The following is a 17448-nucleotide window of genomic DNA, read 5'->3' on the forward strand; positions in this document are numbered from 1 at the left end:
ATTTGTGTAGTACTTAGTCTATTTTATAAAAAGTGTTCTTTCTATTTTGTATAGTATGCTATTCTGTTTATCTGATTCTATCCACGGGCGACCGTGGCTCAAGAGTCCGGAGTTCACCTTGTAATCGGAAGGCTGCCGGTTCGAGCCCCGGCTCAGACAGTCTCGGTCGTTGTGTCCTTGGGCAAGACACTTCACCTACTGCCTACTGGTGTTGGCCAGATATGGCAGCCTCGCTTCTGTCAGTCTGCCCCAGGGCAGCTGTGGCTACAACTGTAGCTTGCCTCCACTAGTGTATGAATATGGGTGGATGACTGGGTGTGTAAAGCGCCTTGGGGTCCCTAGGCGGGACTAGTAAAAGCGCTATACAAATACAGGCCATTTACCATGTTTTTCTCTTAATTTTTTACTTTCTGCCGTGACCAAAAATTTCCCATGTGTGGGACTAATAAAGGTTTATCTTATCTTAACCTATAAGACAAATTTTCCTTTTTCTTCTGTGCACTAAGAGAGAACAAGACCAGTTTACAGAAGCACTCAGAACTATTAATTAACTATTAAAACTATTAAGAGAAGCAATGTTTTAAGCCAAAACCCAAACATATTAAAACCTGTTTTTAAATGCATTAAATTAACATATTTGCCTCCTTAGACACGAAAATGAATGATACGATTCCAGAATGAGCTCCCAGGAGTGGCAGTGTTTTGGGGGTCGTGGAGAACCCCCAAAATCAGAACCAGCACATTAATTGTGAATTCCATGAACCTGAATATAAATCACGTGCATTTTATATTCACTGATAAAGCCTCAAAGTACAGTGCAGCTTCTGGTAATCAGATTCTCTAAAGTACACATCTAGTGCATCTATTACTAACTTGAACAGCCGCTCCTGACCTCTAAGTCAAAGTTCAATATGACCTCAGCTGGTGTGCAGGCTGATTATTGACTGATTATATAGAAGAAGACTTAACAAAATAGTTTCACTGAGTTTTCTACATGTTATGAGCTGTTCTTAACCAAACATCAACAGAATTATTCAAGGAGCAAATTTTGAAATGATTCCATGATTAATAAGTTATGAGCTGACCCGTTTCCTCAGGCCATCCTGCTGTCTGTTAGTTAATAACCATCAACATCATGTCATCCTGCGGCAGAGAAGCTGCATGCTGAGGATTTCATTAAATAGCATCAGACTTAATAATCAATTTAGACATAAAAAAGTATTCTGTTAAAGTTGACTTTAATATATTTCAGCATATAGAAATGCTTTTATCCAAAAAAGAACAAGGAAAGAAGAAGGAAATTTCAATACTCTTAGACTCGTTCTCAACTTTCACGACGAGAGGGCTCATACATCCTCCAAACTTCTACATATAGGAGTGAAAAAACAAAGCGGTTAAGAAGCTTAAAGTGGCTTCTCACAATGTGTAGGTGTGCTGATGGTGACCCCTTGTGTAGTAAAACAAGGACTACAATTTTGCCACCAGAAACGCCCCCTGAGTTTCAGGACAGTAAATACATACATGCATCAGGCAACATAGCGCAGCTCCATCACACCACAGCTTCATTCAGATCTGTCTTTTCATCCATCCATCCATCAATCAATCTTCTTCCGCTTGTCAGTTCAGGCCAGGTCGCATGGGCAGCAGCCCAAGCAGAGAAGCTCAGACCTCTCTCTCCCCAGCCGATTCCTCCAGCTTGTCTGGGGGAACACCAAGGCGTTCCCACGCCAGCCGAGAGATATAATGTCTCCAGCGTGCCCTGGGTCTACCCCGGGGTCTCCTCCCGGTGGGACATGCCCGGAACACCTCACCCAGGAGACGCCCAGGAGGCATCCTTGTCAGATGCCCAAACCACCTCAACTGGCTCCTTTTTATATGAAGGAGCAGCTGCTCTACTCTGAGCCCCTCCCGGATGGCTGAACTTCTCACCCTATCTCTAAGGGAGAGGCTAGCCACCCTTCAGAGGAAGACATTTGCGCTGCCATCTTTTCATATCTAAGTAAAATCCTTTAATATAATCCAAGGTTACATTTTACAGAAAATTAACTCCTTTTCCAACACCTATGCAAAGTATAAGATGTAGAATTCCTAAAAATCACAAGTGAGACTGAGAAGGCTGAAGCATTTTAGGTCCTATTAGTAAACACAGCAGGCTAGTAAAAAAAAACCCAAACTATTTTAATGACAATTAATGTCAGTAGAGACCTGCTCAGCTCAATTCCTCATCTGTATTTTTATTCTTGAGACTGTAACTGAGTCATGTTTGGCATGATTCACAGTGAAATAATCCTTATTTGTATTTGCTTGAATCCTTGAGTTTACCGTTTGGATGCCACTTAGCTCCCTTCAGTTTAACTCTTTCCTCCACAAAGATGACATTAAATGAATTTTAATTAATAAATAAACATTAATGGATAAAGATGTGGTTTGATGACCATTACAAAAGTTTCAAGGTTTTTCCAAGAGTAGCTTAGGCAGAGATCCCCCTCCCTAACTTCTGATAGAAACCCAGTCATTTTGTTCTATATGCAGCCCTGACACATGATAGAAATCACTCAGTTCAGAAAAGAGCTTCATCAACGGCTCCTAGTAGGTTTTCAAGGGGTAAAGAGCAGTGTTGGGCAAGTTACTTTAAAAAAGTCATTAATTATAGTTACTAGTTACTTCTTCAAAAAAGTATCTGAGTTAGATACTGAGTTACAAGATTCTAAAAGTAATTGATTACTTGAAAAGTAACTATTGCGTTACTTTAAAAAAAACGTTTAACCCTCTGGGGTCCAGGGTATAATTGGCCATTTTTAACTACTTTTGATTTTCCCTCCACATTTTACCTTTAAAAACTATTTACTTTGCCTTGTTTGGTATCATCCTTTTCAGCACAACCTCACGTGTCTGAATTTACAGTCATGTTTTCATTTTGATATACTGTATTAACACAACTGATCTAAAAATCAGACAAAAAACATAAAATCCGAGTAGAAAAAGTTCTATTTTTTACTGTAACAACCACAAACATGTTTAATGAATCATATTTCATAACTTTAAATGCAAATATAAATTGTCGATTTTAAAATCATAAAAGCACAAGTTTTGCAAACAAAGTTATTTGCATCCATTTACCTTTTACCTTTTGTTATAACCATTTCAAACTATTCACAGAACAATCAGCTGTTCTTCAATAAGATGCCACACAAATTATTTGTGCCACTCCAAATATTTCTGTCCACTATAAAGGAGAACATCACAGCCTGATACCTGCAGGTCTGACAGCAGCAGGTGTATCACTCCTGTTTCTACCTGGAGACAGCAGTCGCCTCATTGTTCTGACACACAACACAAAACTATCCACAACACTACACACTAACTACACAAGACAACACATTAACTTCACACTCCGAACACGCTAAACGTCACAAATCTCTCACATCTCAAAACTCGCTCTCTCTCTTTTTCTGCTGTCTCTCTTTCTTTCTCTCTCTCGCCGTCACTCCTAAAACTTCCCCCTCTCCCTAAACAACCAAATGTCATGTTGCCATATCATTTTTGATTGGTCGACATGGTGCATTTTTCACACAAATTAAAAACTGGTATATATCACCTTGTTGCTTTGGGATCTTGAAGTGGTCATGTGATTGGCTTATCACGACTACTTTATTCTTCCTCAGTCAAACAGCAGCACTCATGCGATTGTTTTGCCCCCCTAGCTCCAGGTGTTGTGCCAAAAAGTGATCGTTGGGCAGAAAGTGATTACCGTCCGTGGTAGCGCGTGCAGCTGCTTAAAGCTGTAGCGCCCAGATTACTTACAGCTACTTCCGTACAACTGATATAAGATACGGTAAGCTGAACACAGCTTCAACCGTCTGTTTGTTGAAAAACAGTAACACGACCGCACCGCATTTTCTTGTTAGTAACAGTAATGGCGTTGTAACGATAGGAATAGTAATTAGTTAGATTACTCGCTGTTAGTAACGCCGTTATTGCCATCACTGGTAAAGAGTTAAGTCCACCTTCTTGTAGTTCGACTTTCTTATCCTGCTGAAAACAACTACTTAAAGCAGTCTGAAGCCCAAGCCTTTCACTCGTAGGGTTTTCTTGTACTGCTCTCATTATTTGAAACTTTGGAGATGTTTTATATGAGCATCCACCAATCTGGTTGTTAGCTTTCTAATGACAGAAACACATGAAAAGAAACAATGTCCCTTATGAAATCAATACAAGATGCAAAATGCCCTGTGCTTTTGTTTGAAGAGCGTAACTTCCACATACATCTAACCAGAACTTTTCTTGCATTCAATCACATTAGCCATATTTGGTTAGAAAACCTGGTCTCATAGGAGGGACAGACACCGGCAACCCAAAGTCCACGTGACCTCCAGAAACTTCTAAATGCCTCTAGATTGAAATTTTAATTTGCACACTGGCTAACGTTGGCTAACACTGGCAACTATTGTTTAAGACAAGATTCGCTGACCAGTCTATAGCCCTGTGTGACTGGGGCTTTAAATACGCTTCACAGTTCTTTGAAATTATTTTTGGGAGCTGAAACACTGGCAACTACTTGTTACAAGACAAGTACAAGACACAATTATTAATTATTAAGGAAATGCAAAAATACAGCAAATATTTGTGATTTCAGTCTTTTTAAAACTATCTTTTTAAAAAAATACATTCAAATACAGAAAAAAACAAGCATCTGAACTGCTCATAACTTAGATAATAAAGCTGAAACCTTATTGGTCACTATATCATATAACCCTAACAGAAGCCTGTGGCCCATCAGCATGTCTATACGTATCATTCGGAAAGCATGGCTGGAAGAATAGTGGTTACTTGTTTATGTGGGTCATGCTGCTGGAAGCCCTCTGTGTAGCCCCTTACACCAGCTGCTGAGCACTGGTGGCTATGTTTACCACCAGTGACATGCCTACAACCCCCACAGCTCCCAGCCAGTAGCTCAGACTAGCGTGACCCAATCACCTCTGACCTCAACCTCAGCTACAAGCTCCAGGATCCATGAGTCAGACATGATCCAGCGCATGGAATCAAGAATGATTTCCAGCAAAAATGGATTAGTGGTGGAGGCATAATGAAATACAAACATACAGTCAGAGCAAATCCCCTGATCTTAAGCATATTAGTGTAGTAAAGCCTGGACACTCTTTTTTTATCCATTCCTCTAAGCACTGGCAGATTAAGGCTGATTCAGAAGCGGGCAGCAGAAATTTTCTAGAAAATATAATATTAAAACCCCCCCAGAATAAATACGTTTCCTTGCCAGTTTGGCCATATATGTGGTGGGAATAATGTTGTTCTTTTTTGAAAATTCTCCAAGTGAGCACGTCACTGCCCGAGAAACTCTCTGATCTAAAGGAGGAAAAAGGAGAGGAAGCAGAGAGCGGGAAGCAGAGGAGGAGATCAATTTGATGTCTCCCAGTTATCTTCTTGTCAACTCAGAGACAGATAAACAGACAGCTTCCCACTATAGATTAATTACACCCCAGCGCTCATTAATCGGAGCCCCGTCAGCCACTACAGACGCCTACAACACGCTGCCACCCCTATCGCTGCTAAGTTGCTACTCCCCTTTCTCCTCATTAGTCTGCTTTCCTGTTATCCTTCCCCCCCTCATTTTACCTCTCACACTCAAACATACATGTATTTACTTTTACCTGCAACTAACAAGACTACTGCATATAAAAAAATAGCAGACATGACATGTTTATGTAATTATAAAATGTTAGCATGCTAACACACTGTCAAATACAGGTAAGCTAGCATGAATTATGTTCCTAATATCCTTTGCACAGTGTGGGAAAAGTTTGTAGAACCACTATTAAGAGCACTTATTAAAATTCATTCTCATTTAGCTAAAAAAAAGTATATCTTTGAAACTGAAATTATCATTAAAAATCGGTTTGCTCATGAGCTACCAGTGTGGCGCAGGGCTAACATAGAGAAACAGACAACCATTCATGCTCACATTCACACCTATAGCTAATTTAGAATCATCAGTTCACCTAACATGTTTAAATCTTTTGACTGTGGGAGGAAGTCGGAGTGACCGGAAAGAACCCACATGGTCATGGAGAGAACCCCACTCAGAAAGGCCCCAGCCTAGATTCAAACCCAAGACCTTCTTGTTGTGATGGTAGCTAGCCACCTCACCACCATGATATAAATGTTTCTGAAACCATAAACACTGAACTGTACCAGCAGGAATAAGGTCAGTTCTCAAACCCTGACCATAACTCTTTATTGCACACATGAACTAGACTTGGTCTAATTCCAAAGACAAGCAGCTACTTCTCACAGATGATGATACAAAAATTACTTTTCACAAACCTTGAATAACCTTTGCTGTGAAACTACCAAATCCTAATATCATTGTTAATTTATAATTACTTCATCTACTATCTATATGCAGTAATAAAGCGGTTACTGATGGAAAACCTTCCAGCAGGGCTACTTGGCTGCAGAATAATGCACTAAAATGTGCTTTATAATGACTGATAAAGTGCTAATAGGTCAATCACATGCTTACAGCCCAATAATTAATGGTTAATATGTGTAGCCTGATATAGAGTGTTACCTTAGTAAACTTTGCTAATATTCTGGTGAAATAGCTCTATTACAGAATCCCCTGGAAACTAAAATATCGAGTCAGCCTCTTGAACCAGACCAAGAATAATAAGAACCAACCTGTGTAACCTATGTAATGACAATCAGTCCTTACGTAAGCTGACCAGGTACATCTAAATCCATAAAATAAGAGTAGACTTATTAAAATGATGCTCTCGCTCACTCTCAGTCGGTTTTCCACAGTGAAATGTGAGGTGCAGGATTTGAAGTGTTAGTTGTAGTTTGCTCGCTGGCCACACGAGGATACTGCAGGTCCAGCCATTACACTCCCTCGCACGTGTGTAAAGCAGCACTTGGTGATGCAATGCAAACAATGTAATGTGTCCAAAAAGATTAGAAAATTAAAAAGGGCTCTGTACAGTTTCTTATTGGGATATTGCAAAGTACTTTAAATCCACTCTTAGCTTTTAAATCTTAGCTTTACGAGTTTGAGAGACCAGCTGTCTCACATGATTTTTGTTTCTTCAACAATCCGTCCCTGTTTAAAATTCACAGCCTAAATGTCCTTCCAAAAAAACCCACATTCAGACACTGAGGGATGGTTGTTAGCCAGGACATTTTGAGCTGCCCTGGCAAAGTACAGCGCACATCGCCGAAAGCCAAAATTCCCCCGCCGACTGAAGCCTCCGTGAGAGGTGATTTGCAGAGTGTGACTGTGAATGGCAGCCGCGCGAGAAGACAAAGTGAGAAAGCAGAGGAGGAGGAGGAGCAGAGCGAAGGAAGGAACGAGAGAGGTCTAAATCAATGCCATCCACTTCAGCTCGGTGCCAAGAAAGACAGATGCTCTCTCTATCTGCGCGAGGGTGCATGCCGGCACAGACACACATCAATCAGGAGTTATTTTCCTCCGAGTCTATTTCTGCTTTGACCAATTTAATCCTCTATCAATTTGAGATGGAATGTAATACATGCTGAGTCAAAATCCAATTAAATTGAAATTGAATGCACATTGATCACAACATCTAACTTTCTTTTCGTCCGATTAAGAAGTTGAATGAATGCCACCGTCACCGTGCATGACAATCTGAAGCGCAAACGCAGTTTGGCAGATCTGGAGCAAAGAAACACTGAAGGTGCGTATCAGCATCTAAAGAGAAAGATGTAGGAAATGTTTGCGGAGTCAAACAAATCATGAAACACTTACCTGATTGCACATTCTTTTAAATCTTCAATGTAAAAAAACTAAAAACCCCAGAAAGAGTGTAAGATCCCACATGTTGAGAGATTTTGGACTTGCTCCACATCAAAGCACTTGTCTAGACCTCATTCATTTTCATTCTGGGCAGTCTACTGCCTTGGAGCTCACCCAGTATCGTTAATACGCACTTGCAATAAAATGCCTCCTCAAATTAGCAACTCTCAGTGTGCACATGTCAGAACCATAATAGCCTGCATCCCTATTCAATAAAGACACAGGTTTGCATTTCTGCCCCTGGAGCAAGGACTGGGTGACCCTGTTGAATCAGAAACACTATCTCTCTCTCTCTACACTCAGTTTCTATATGTACACATACAGCAAACCCAGCACAGCTACAAAAATAACCGCACAAACCTGGAGTTCTAGAAACAGGAGAAAACAACCTGCGCTCTGTACGGCTGTAATTCAGAGAGGTCAACTTGCAGTGTTGAAGCAAAAACAAATGCAGGTTTTAAACACAGTCAAACATGTGATCTTTAAAAGTGATCTCACTCTTACCTGCACCCTTCACTGTTTAGTCTAGCGCAGTTTCGTGTATGTTTTCACAAAGTGCCTGAAACTGCTGGCAGTGAGTGCTGAGACCTGTTGCACAAACAAACATGCATAGCCAGCATACCAGCATGTAGTCTTGGCTCAGCAGCAGCAGAAAGAGTCGAACGCCCCACCTGTAACTGTTTATGAGTCGTCGGGGCCTGGGGTTTAACGACTGCCGTCTTCTCAGCCTTCATCGCTACCCCCACCTGCCTCAGCTTCCCCGGCTGCCTCAGTGGCACAGTCCTTCTGCTCGCTCCGGCCCTGAAATCTCCAGCTCCTCGCCCACCTGCCATAATAAGTTACTCTGCCTGGCTGCAGCTGCATGGATTGACTGTAAGTTTGGCTCTGCGCTCACAGCGACCAACATATGACAGACTTAATCATCAAATTTCCCCACCCTCTGTCACCTGCCAGTAAGCTGCTGGGGGAAGGTGCATGGCTGTACTCTGCTATCAGTGACCCACTGACATTTACAGTAGTACTAGATGTGATCCTGAATGTAAGGGCTGCTGTCATGTGCTACTGTCTCCTTTGTCTCTATTCCGTGAAAGCCTAATTTCTAACTGACCCAAAAGCATGACTCCTCAGCACCTTCTAAGCTATTAAACCAAGCGTTGTTATTCAACAGTATCTACTGGATATTTACTTTGCCACCGAGAGTGCATATTGTGGCAATATTTTCCACAGTTCCAGCGTGATGTAAGGCTGAGATATTTTTAGTGCAGCTATAATGGGTTTGACAACAGCGAGATGTTCAGCTACCTAAAATATCAGCAGTTCTCTCCACCTACACTACCTGCAGTATATGTAACCCACAGCTGAAATGCAAGAAGTTTAGGGAATTAGCACTGCAGGCTGTCAGCAGTCGGCTTGGGAAATGATAGAAATTGTAAAAAGGAGAAGAGTATTACAAAACAGGCTGAAGCAAAGAGAGCACATTAGAATGAAATCTTCATTGCATAACTCATTCTCACTGTGGAGCAGTAACTCTGAAATAGTTTATCAAGTTTTGGATTCCATCTGCAACGCTTCATTACCGAAAATTTCCTTTTGCATACGCTTCGACATGGAAACGGGAACTGGAAAAGTTCTTTTATGTCCTGAAAGAGACTTTTATTTTGAAGTGTGGTCACTTAAGTTCTTTAAGTGCTGCTGATACATGATTAGCATGTTTAAAAATGTGTACGTTTATGTGATCAGTCCTCCACTAAGGTTTGACAGCTTTCTAAAAAGGTGAACTATTATTAGAAGTACTTTTCCCCAAACTGTATTTAGTGTGACTCCTGTGGCCGTACTTCCTCTTTTAATCAGGACTTCTCTTGAAGATGGTACACATTACATTTGCTCTCTGAACCTTCACTATTTTTCTACTTTCAAATGTAAAGCTTGGTTGCTTGAAAACACGTAATGTTAATGTACTTTTGCAGCACTTTGAACTTCTTACTTTGGTTCTAATGTGTAAACCACAGACGTAAAGGGCCGTCATGACGTTGCCTACTGGTCAGTGAATTCCTGTGATGAAGTCTGGAGCTGAGAAAGTGAAAAGACCACATGCCCAGTCAGCAGCATACACAGCATTACTGGTCACTAAGGTCAAATAATATAATATGGGCACGATTTAGTTGAAAGTAGTTGTTTACGTGCTTCTTTCAGGTGTGCTCAGAGTCCACATGCATAGCTGGGGAATTATAGTTTAAGCCCTACTTTACGTGACAACAAACACCACAGGGCCCATTCACACAGATTCACTGAAGTGGAAACACCAACGAAAGCCTAACTAATGACCCCATGATTCTCTTGTGCTTTTAAGAGCAGTCACACCAACATCAACATCCTCTCTTGAAATGCCATCTTATTCATTTGTACCAACACGATAATTCAAACCAAGGAAACTGAGATGTTACTATGAGTGTGTAATCTAAACGCTTTTCATTTACCTCTATTAACAGCAATTGATGCAACAGTCCTTCACCGATTCAATACAAGCTTTCAAATGTCTCCATTCATGAACTCCCTGATCTGATTCATCTTTGGAAACCTGAAGATCAGCTAAGGCCATTGAACTACAACCGCATTAGCTTCCCACCCACATGGCATGAGAGTGAAATTTATATGACGACAAATAGATTTGCTGTGTTTGCTGTCAAAAGATGGACGACAGTACTAGATATGAGAAAATAAATTTTTTAAGCTTGATCCAGAACAAGAACGTGTTATGCAAAGATGAGAGCAGTATTAAAGATATGTTGCAAAAGTGCTAGCCCCCTGGGTCCACTTATTATCTTTGATTGTGAATATCTTTCCTCTACAGCTCCTGCAGAATTAAGAGGAATAAGCTCTCGGTTGATCTCAGAAATCATTATGGTTTAGCTCTCTATGAAATCCTCATGTTCTCTTTTATTTTTACTCTGGCTTGATGCTAACATCAGTGCCTTGAGGGTTATTTTGATAACGTTTGTGATAAAACAACTATATAGATTGATGAATCCACCAAAAACACCCTCTAAAATGTTGGTTTTCATTGTTTCTGCAGCATAATGAGACCAGTGTAAATCTGTCTGGCGACATGTAGCTTTAACTGCAAGACCTGTACTTGCCCAGCATTTTACTGTGTTTAAATCAGAGGGGTTTTCACTGTCACTGAATCAGCTTTATATTGTCAGGGTACAGAGCCTGTATCTGTAGTGTGTGTGTGTGTGTGTGTGTGTGTGTGTGTGTGTGTGTGTGTGTGTGTGTGTGTGTGTGTGTGTGTGTGTGTGTGTGTGTGTATTTCGACATCACTTTAGCTTTCAAAACTGTTACTTGTTGGTAACTTGTTGGTAACAAGTAACAACACAACACATTGCAAGTTGTCTGGACTTGACCTAAATGTAAAGTAAAATGCTGGCTTCTTATGAAGTCCAAACAAAGCAGGTAATACTGCTGAACACGGCACAGCTGGTAATCTGCTCAAACTAAACTTCTTTGCTATTATATATGTCACCTTCCAGATGGAAAAGAAAATAATAAAAAAATATTACACTTCAGAAGAAAACTGCATGAGAAAAATCACAATATGAGACATATAAGTTTCATAAGACGTGGATATGAAACAAACATTTACTTTTGAAAGAAATGGAAACATTTTTTCCTATTTTTTTTCACTGTGAGCTTTTCTGTGGAGGTCATTTAGTTTCTTTTTTACACGAACGGAAACATCTGATATTGGCTGACGGCTGAGGAAACATAAGCAAATAGGAACAAGAAGATAGGATTAAGTGGCCAATGCGCACAAATACACACACAAACATTTATAAACACATACAAGCGTGCGCACACACACACAGAGACACCATCATGGTAAATTACTCTCTCAGCTCTATAGGGGTCTGCAATTTGAGGGTGTCAAAGTCAAGGTGTAATATTAGCCTGGCATTAATAATAGCCGTAGCACTGCCCCTGCTAGTGTTAATGAGTGCAACACATTAACACACATGTAGCTTTGGATCGCATGCTCACCCACACACCCACGCATACACGCTCACACTTCAATAATGAAATACAAACTAACAATGAAGATGTTTTGCATGAGTTGTCACAGTGCACTTACTTATGCACCACCAGACACATTAAATTCTCAAAATGAAGAAGCTTTAAGAGCACAATGTTTAAAACATGCAAATGCTCTTAGGGCATGGTGTTAGCTTATACTTTTGGATTAACATGTGTGCTAAGGGCTAGTGAAGGCGGAGGGTGGAGAAGGGGGAGAACAGAGATGAGAGCTAAAGCTTCAAGCAATACTAATGCCCAGCTGAGATGAGCAGTCTGACAACAAGGCTACAAGGCCTTGTGAATAAACGATGAGCGCTCAAAGCCACGGGGCAGAGGTAGTAGTTATTTTAGCATGATGGCCGTGCCGGCCTCTCTTAACTGCATAGCACGCAGATGAAAAAAAGCATATACACACACGCATGCACACAAAGACACAAAGATACCGTGCTGACATTTTACTGTACTCTGTTCCTCTATACTGTTTGGTGAGGACAGCACTGGATGTTTGCCAGAGACCGACTCATCCAGGCCCACCTGGTGTGTGTGCGTGTGTGTGCGTGTGTGTGTCTATATGCACAAACTTATAAACACTAAGTAGACAGAGCTGGGGGAGTCTGCCAAGCAGAGGAAGCCTTATGTCAATCAAGTGTCAGGGCAAGCTGGAGAGAAGGATATCAGGCCATGGGTGAGACACTATAAATAACCTAGCCCACCTTGGGAGTCAGGGTCAAATACACACACACACACACACACACACACACACACACACACACACACACACACACACACACACACACACACACACACACACACCCTCATGTTTACATCCCTTCAGAGGACACATCACTACACATACATCACTACACTGACTTGCATTCATTTCCTAGAGACTTGCCCTGAAAGTATCCAGTTTACCAAAGGTTTACACTACACATTTTCTTTTTTTGTACCCAAATCTAGCACTCACAACACCAGTATAATGCACTGAGAAAATACTGGACAAAAAACCTTAGAAAATCAGCGCCGTATTCAGAAAATGTACCATTAAAAGAATCACAAGTTCTAAACAGGCTTTTACACAAAAGAAAGCCTGAGTTGTGTCACTGAAGCCATTAAACGTGCAAACAGCAGAGCTTCTTATGTTATCTGCTTCTTTCAAATAGCACGCTCAAACAAGACTTGCACACATATTTGCTAGTATTTATTCTTTCTACGCGCACTGCAGGTCACAGCAAAAGCCTTTGGATTTGATATGGGAGCGAAGTGCCCCCTGAATTCTGAGCAATCTCTAGCTACTTTTAACATTGTTCTACCAGCTTAAGACTTAAACTAGAGGCTGATTCAGATGGGATTTGGATCTATACCAAAAGAGGATCTCAATATTGCACACGCCTTTTATGTTTCTTTCACAAACTAGAGCTGGCTCATGGTACATGTGGTTGCGTGAATATAGACAAAACTAAGGCAAATATTTTATTACCCACCTGCTGGATTATTAGTTAATTTAATCCTGAGCTATAAGCAGATATGGCAGATTTAGGCATGCCGTACTGAAGCCTGTTAATTAAAGCAAGAACTCTTAAGTGCTCAGAAACCGACAAAACAGCTGGAGGAAAGATTTGGATATTACCAACTGTCTCCAGGATGTGAAATATCTTTTCAGCTCATTCACGTTCTAATCATTTTGTTGATTAGGAGCCATAAGTATAATGAGGAGAGGAGAGGAGAGGAGAGGAGAGGAGAGGAGAGGAGAGGAAGTGATTGGGTTAGATTAAAGGGTGGATCGAAGGGTTTTTCTAACACATGCAAACCCTTTTGAGCTAGTTTCTACAGAGTGACAGCTTCCAGTAGAGCAGAATCAGCTGTCATGGCAACATGCACTTCACATCTCAGCACCCATCATCATCATTATGATTATCATCATCATCATCATCATCATCAATGATGCTCCATAGCAAAAGGGGAGAAACGAGGGGAGCATGCCACTGCAGTTGATCTCATGTTTTCTTTTCATGCGAATGAAACAAAAGAGTGGAGATGAGGTCTAACAAAGGACTTGGCAGAGCAATGTAGTTATGTCATGTGTTAGTGTGTGTGTGTGTGGAGCCATTCTCTGTGTTTCTCCCTGTTCCTGCTGACACATCACCTCCACCTGAATGCATGGCAGCAGGCACGTGGGGGAGAGATGTGGAAACAAAACAGCGGGATTGTGACTGTGTGAGAGCGACCGTTTGGAGAAAAGAAAAGAAAAAAAAAGGTGAGGTGAGTGTGGGGGTCAGAAGGGAAGAGGAAGTCATACTTTGGGCAACGGCGTTTCGGATGACCGGACTTTCTTGGGAGATATCTGTGAAGAGAGCAAGAGAATTATTTTCTTGTTTCCCCCTCTTCAGAGATATCTCCTGTGGCATATTGCTGTTCTCTGTAACAGAGCTTTGTCTGCTTGGATTTTCCTGTCAGCAGGACCTGCAAGCAGTTCCTGAGAGACTAACAGTGTATTTAGTCTCAAGCTTTGTCATTTATTTAAAAGGAACCTTGACTTGTAGTGTTACGCTTTATGAGCTTTCAGTTACAAAAATGGAAAATTTGTTTAAAATTCAAATGTTTCTTGGGGGATAATTCATTCCTGACATATTACAGTACAAGGGCAACAGAAGTGGTGTACGCAGCAGTAAGTTGTACTGCAGCACCGATCAGGCAAAAAGGGTCCTAAATTTCAAAGCACTGGCCCTCTTCAGTATGCTTGGACCACTTTAAAAGAGAATAATTGCCACATTATAAACAATGACCCTGTAAAGGCCCATTAGACCCAAAAACAAAACACAGAGGAAAGGTGCACAGAAATATCAACGAGCAAATCATCAAGTGGTCAAGTGTGGCTATAACTGGCAACAGTTGGTCAAATGTGTCAAAGTGATATGTTAAGGAGCGCCAATGAACAACAACACATCAGAGGAGACACTCGGAGAGAAGAGGAGACACACAATCACAATCACAGGGGAGGTAAGGCGAATGAAAAGACACATCAGTTTGAAATCACAGAGGCATCATGTAATGGAAAACATTTATAAAATCACACAGACACTACATTAAACAATTCTGGACTGACACAGGCTGGAAAGACAAATATGGGTGGTGTGTATGTCTAACTCCTCTCACACATGCAGTCCATATCAAACAACCTGAAAATCCCACCGGACTTTTACGAAAGCAGCACATACGTCTGCTGTGAACATGCAAATCAGATTCATAGGCATCTGGTCGCTTGGTCGCAAGCACTTAGAAAAATATCAAAATAGTGTTTTGTTATTCATTTGTTAAGATTCTTTTGTGATTTTTGCCCTTTTTAATTGGCCGGTAATGTCAGTTGACTTATGACCAGGGATCATAAATGGTGTGATGACACAAACACAAGTGTGCTATCTAGTTAGTGGATAGGTTAGTAGGTGGCCAGCGTAGCCACTGTTTATCCACAACATGTCTCCTGGGTGGGTGCCACTACTTTTTTAACCCACTGAAATATAAGAGGCTAAACTGTAATGCAACACAGTCTACTACAATTAGTTCTATAGCTTTAGTGGCAAGAGGGAGTCAATCAGTGTTCACAAAAATGTTTAATGTAGGCTTAAAGCATCATAATAAGCAACAATATGATTACCATTTCCGATTTGATAGAGACATTTAAACAGTGTGAAGTGGCCAGATGGTATGGAGAATTCTCTATTTTGCCTCTGAGGAAAGTGTGCAACAGGTGGAGAGGGAAGCAGTAAGAGACAAAAACACTGAGGTGACAGACATTTACAGAGGGTGAGAAAGCACAGACAGCAATAAAAAGGAGAGGTGAGAAGAAAAAAAGTTCATAATTAAGTTCACATAGACACGGCGTGTGTGGGTAAAAGTGGAGGAGAAACAGAGGGATGAACAGCAAGAGAAAGATGTGAGAAAGGTAAGCAACAGGCTGGAAGTGATAAAGATTTGTCTCTATTGCTAGAGTCTGTGTGGTTGTAATGTACCTTCATTGGTGCCAGCTGTATGGGGGTAATGTAGGAGGGGTCCACCATGGGCTTGGGCCGATTGGCAGTGTCTGCCAGGAGGCTCTGCCATTGCTGTGGCAGGCCGGTGAACTTCTGCTCCCGTGGGTCGAAGCCCGTGTGGACCCGGTGCTCGAAGTTAGACGGAGCTGAGATCTGCAGCCGTTTCTTCTTCTTCCCAAACATGCTGGAAAACCCTGGCAAACCTGGCAACCCCAAAAGAAAAAAAAAGCATACTTGTATTAATATTCTGGCTGCAGCACTGGCTACGCTTATGTTTGACGCCCGTGAGTTAAAGACTGTATCTTTAAGATGTCGTTATGAAGTCATCATGGCAGTATATTCTCCTTCTTGCCTAAAGTTTAATCTTCTTTTTTACATAGTACTAGGATGTTTTATACCACCGCTCTGTAGCATGATGAATCTCTTGTCTTATAACGCTGCAGGTTATAGACGAGGAAAGAACGAGCAAAACTATCCAAACACACAAAATAAAAGAAAAAAAGCCAAGTGTCCACTTTGATTATGTAATGTAAACATCAGGGGAAAAACGATGGCAGTGGGGATTTTTTTAAACACATGTTGGACAGCGGTTCTATGCGGCTGTATAGTCAGGCGCGTATGCTGCATGAAAGCTCCCGTCTGTGCTTTTTGGAGCTGTTTGGAAAACCCACTGTGACTCTCGTGGTTTGGGTGTATGCATAATGTCCAGTCATAGGAACAAAATGTCATAATGCTGTTGTTGTGGCTGTGAATGGAGTCTATTGTGTCACTCCTCTCTGAGAGGCATTGTCCTCTGAGGGAGCCACCACTGCCACCCCCGCCACCATACTCCTTACTTTTTTTCTCTTTGCCTCTGTCATGGCTTTTGCAGAGACAATGTTTGCTGTGCCATTCCACTCGATCATGCATTTGCATGCATGTACTGCAAATGGGCAAAATAAACAAAAGATCCTCACTTATGCAAACACGCTGAAAACAGTTCAACAAAACCGCTCGAGGAGTTTAATGTTTAGATTGTCCCAAGAAAAAATGTTTTGCCCCTATCAGAAGAAAACATCATTTACACTCATCACCACACACTAACCACTGACCATACACACACACCTTTATACACCACACACACACACACAGTACATGCATTACAATTGTTACTAGCAAGTAACAACCATAATCTTTAAACTTCACCCAGTTACCATTATTTTAACATTTCAAACCTGCACAAATATGGAATAACGCTTAGATTTTCCAGTGAGAAAATCTGAATGCTTAACGGCGTATCCGCTTAGAAAGCAAGGTAATACGTTTGTGTATTTCAGTTTGTCCCAGTTTTCTAAAACTCTATTATAAATAAAAATTCAATTAACATGTTATTAGCTCAAATGTAGTTGCTTACCAGAAATGTGCCAGAAGTCATTAATTTTTAAGGCTGCCACTGTGTGTGTGTGTTCATGTGTGTTTAACGTGATAATACTTATTAATACTTAAAAGAGGAGAAATATCAGAAATGCTCCCTTA

General features: G+C 41.1%; 1 protein-coding gene across 5 annotated transcripts in view; it reads right to left on the reverse strand.

Annotated features, from left to right (window-relative positions):
- pak5 (p21 protein (Cdc42/Rac)-activated kinase 5) overlaps window positions 1–17448 on the reverse strand; it is an 84037-nt gene that overhangs the window by 23488 nt on the left and 43101 nt on the right. Inside the window, exons 2-3 of one of the 5 annotated variants that reach the window (XM_085382402.1) lie at window positions 15913–16136; window positions 14202–14246 (exon numbers count right to left, since the gene is read on the reverse strand). In XM_085382402.1, coding sequence (XP_085238528.1) covers window positions 14202–14246; window positions 15913–16116 — 249 coding nt within the window. In that variant the 5' untranslated portion in view covers window positions 16117–16136. Of the gene's footprint in view, window positions 1–1521; window positions 1827–7783; window positions 7998–8502; window positions 8664–14201; window positions 14247–15912; window positions 16137–17448 lie in introns of those variants that run through there. The other 4 variants (XM_085382403.1, XM_085382404.1, XM_085382406.1 and 1 more) reach the window with 4 other exon arrangements.

This window comes from Rhamphochromis longiceps, linkage group LG15 (assembly GCF_057381845.1).
Source record: "Rhamphochromis longiceps isolate RC_006_pf linkage group LG15, R_longiceps_female_GT1.1, whole genome shotgun sequence".
NCBI lineage: Eukaryota > Metazoa > Chordata > Actinopteri > Cichliformes > Cichlidae > Rhamphochromis > Rhamphochromis longiceps.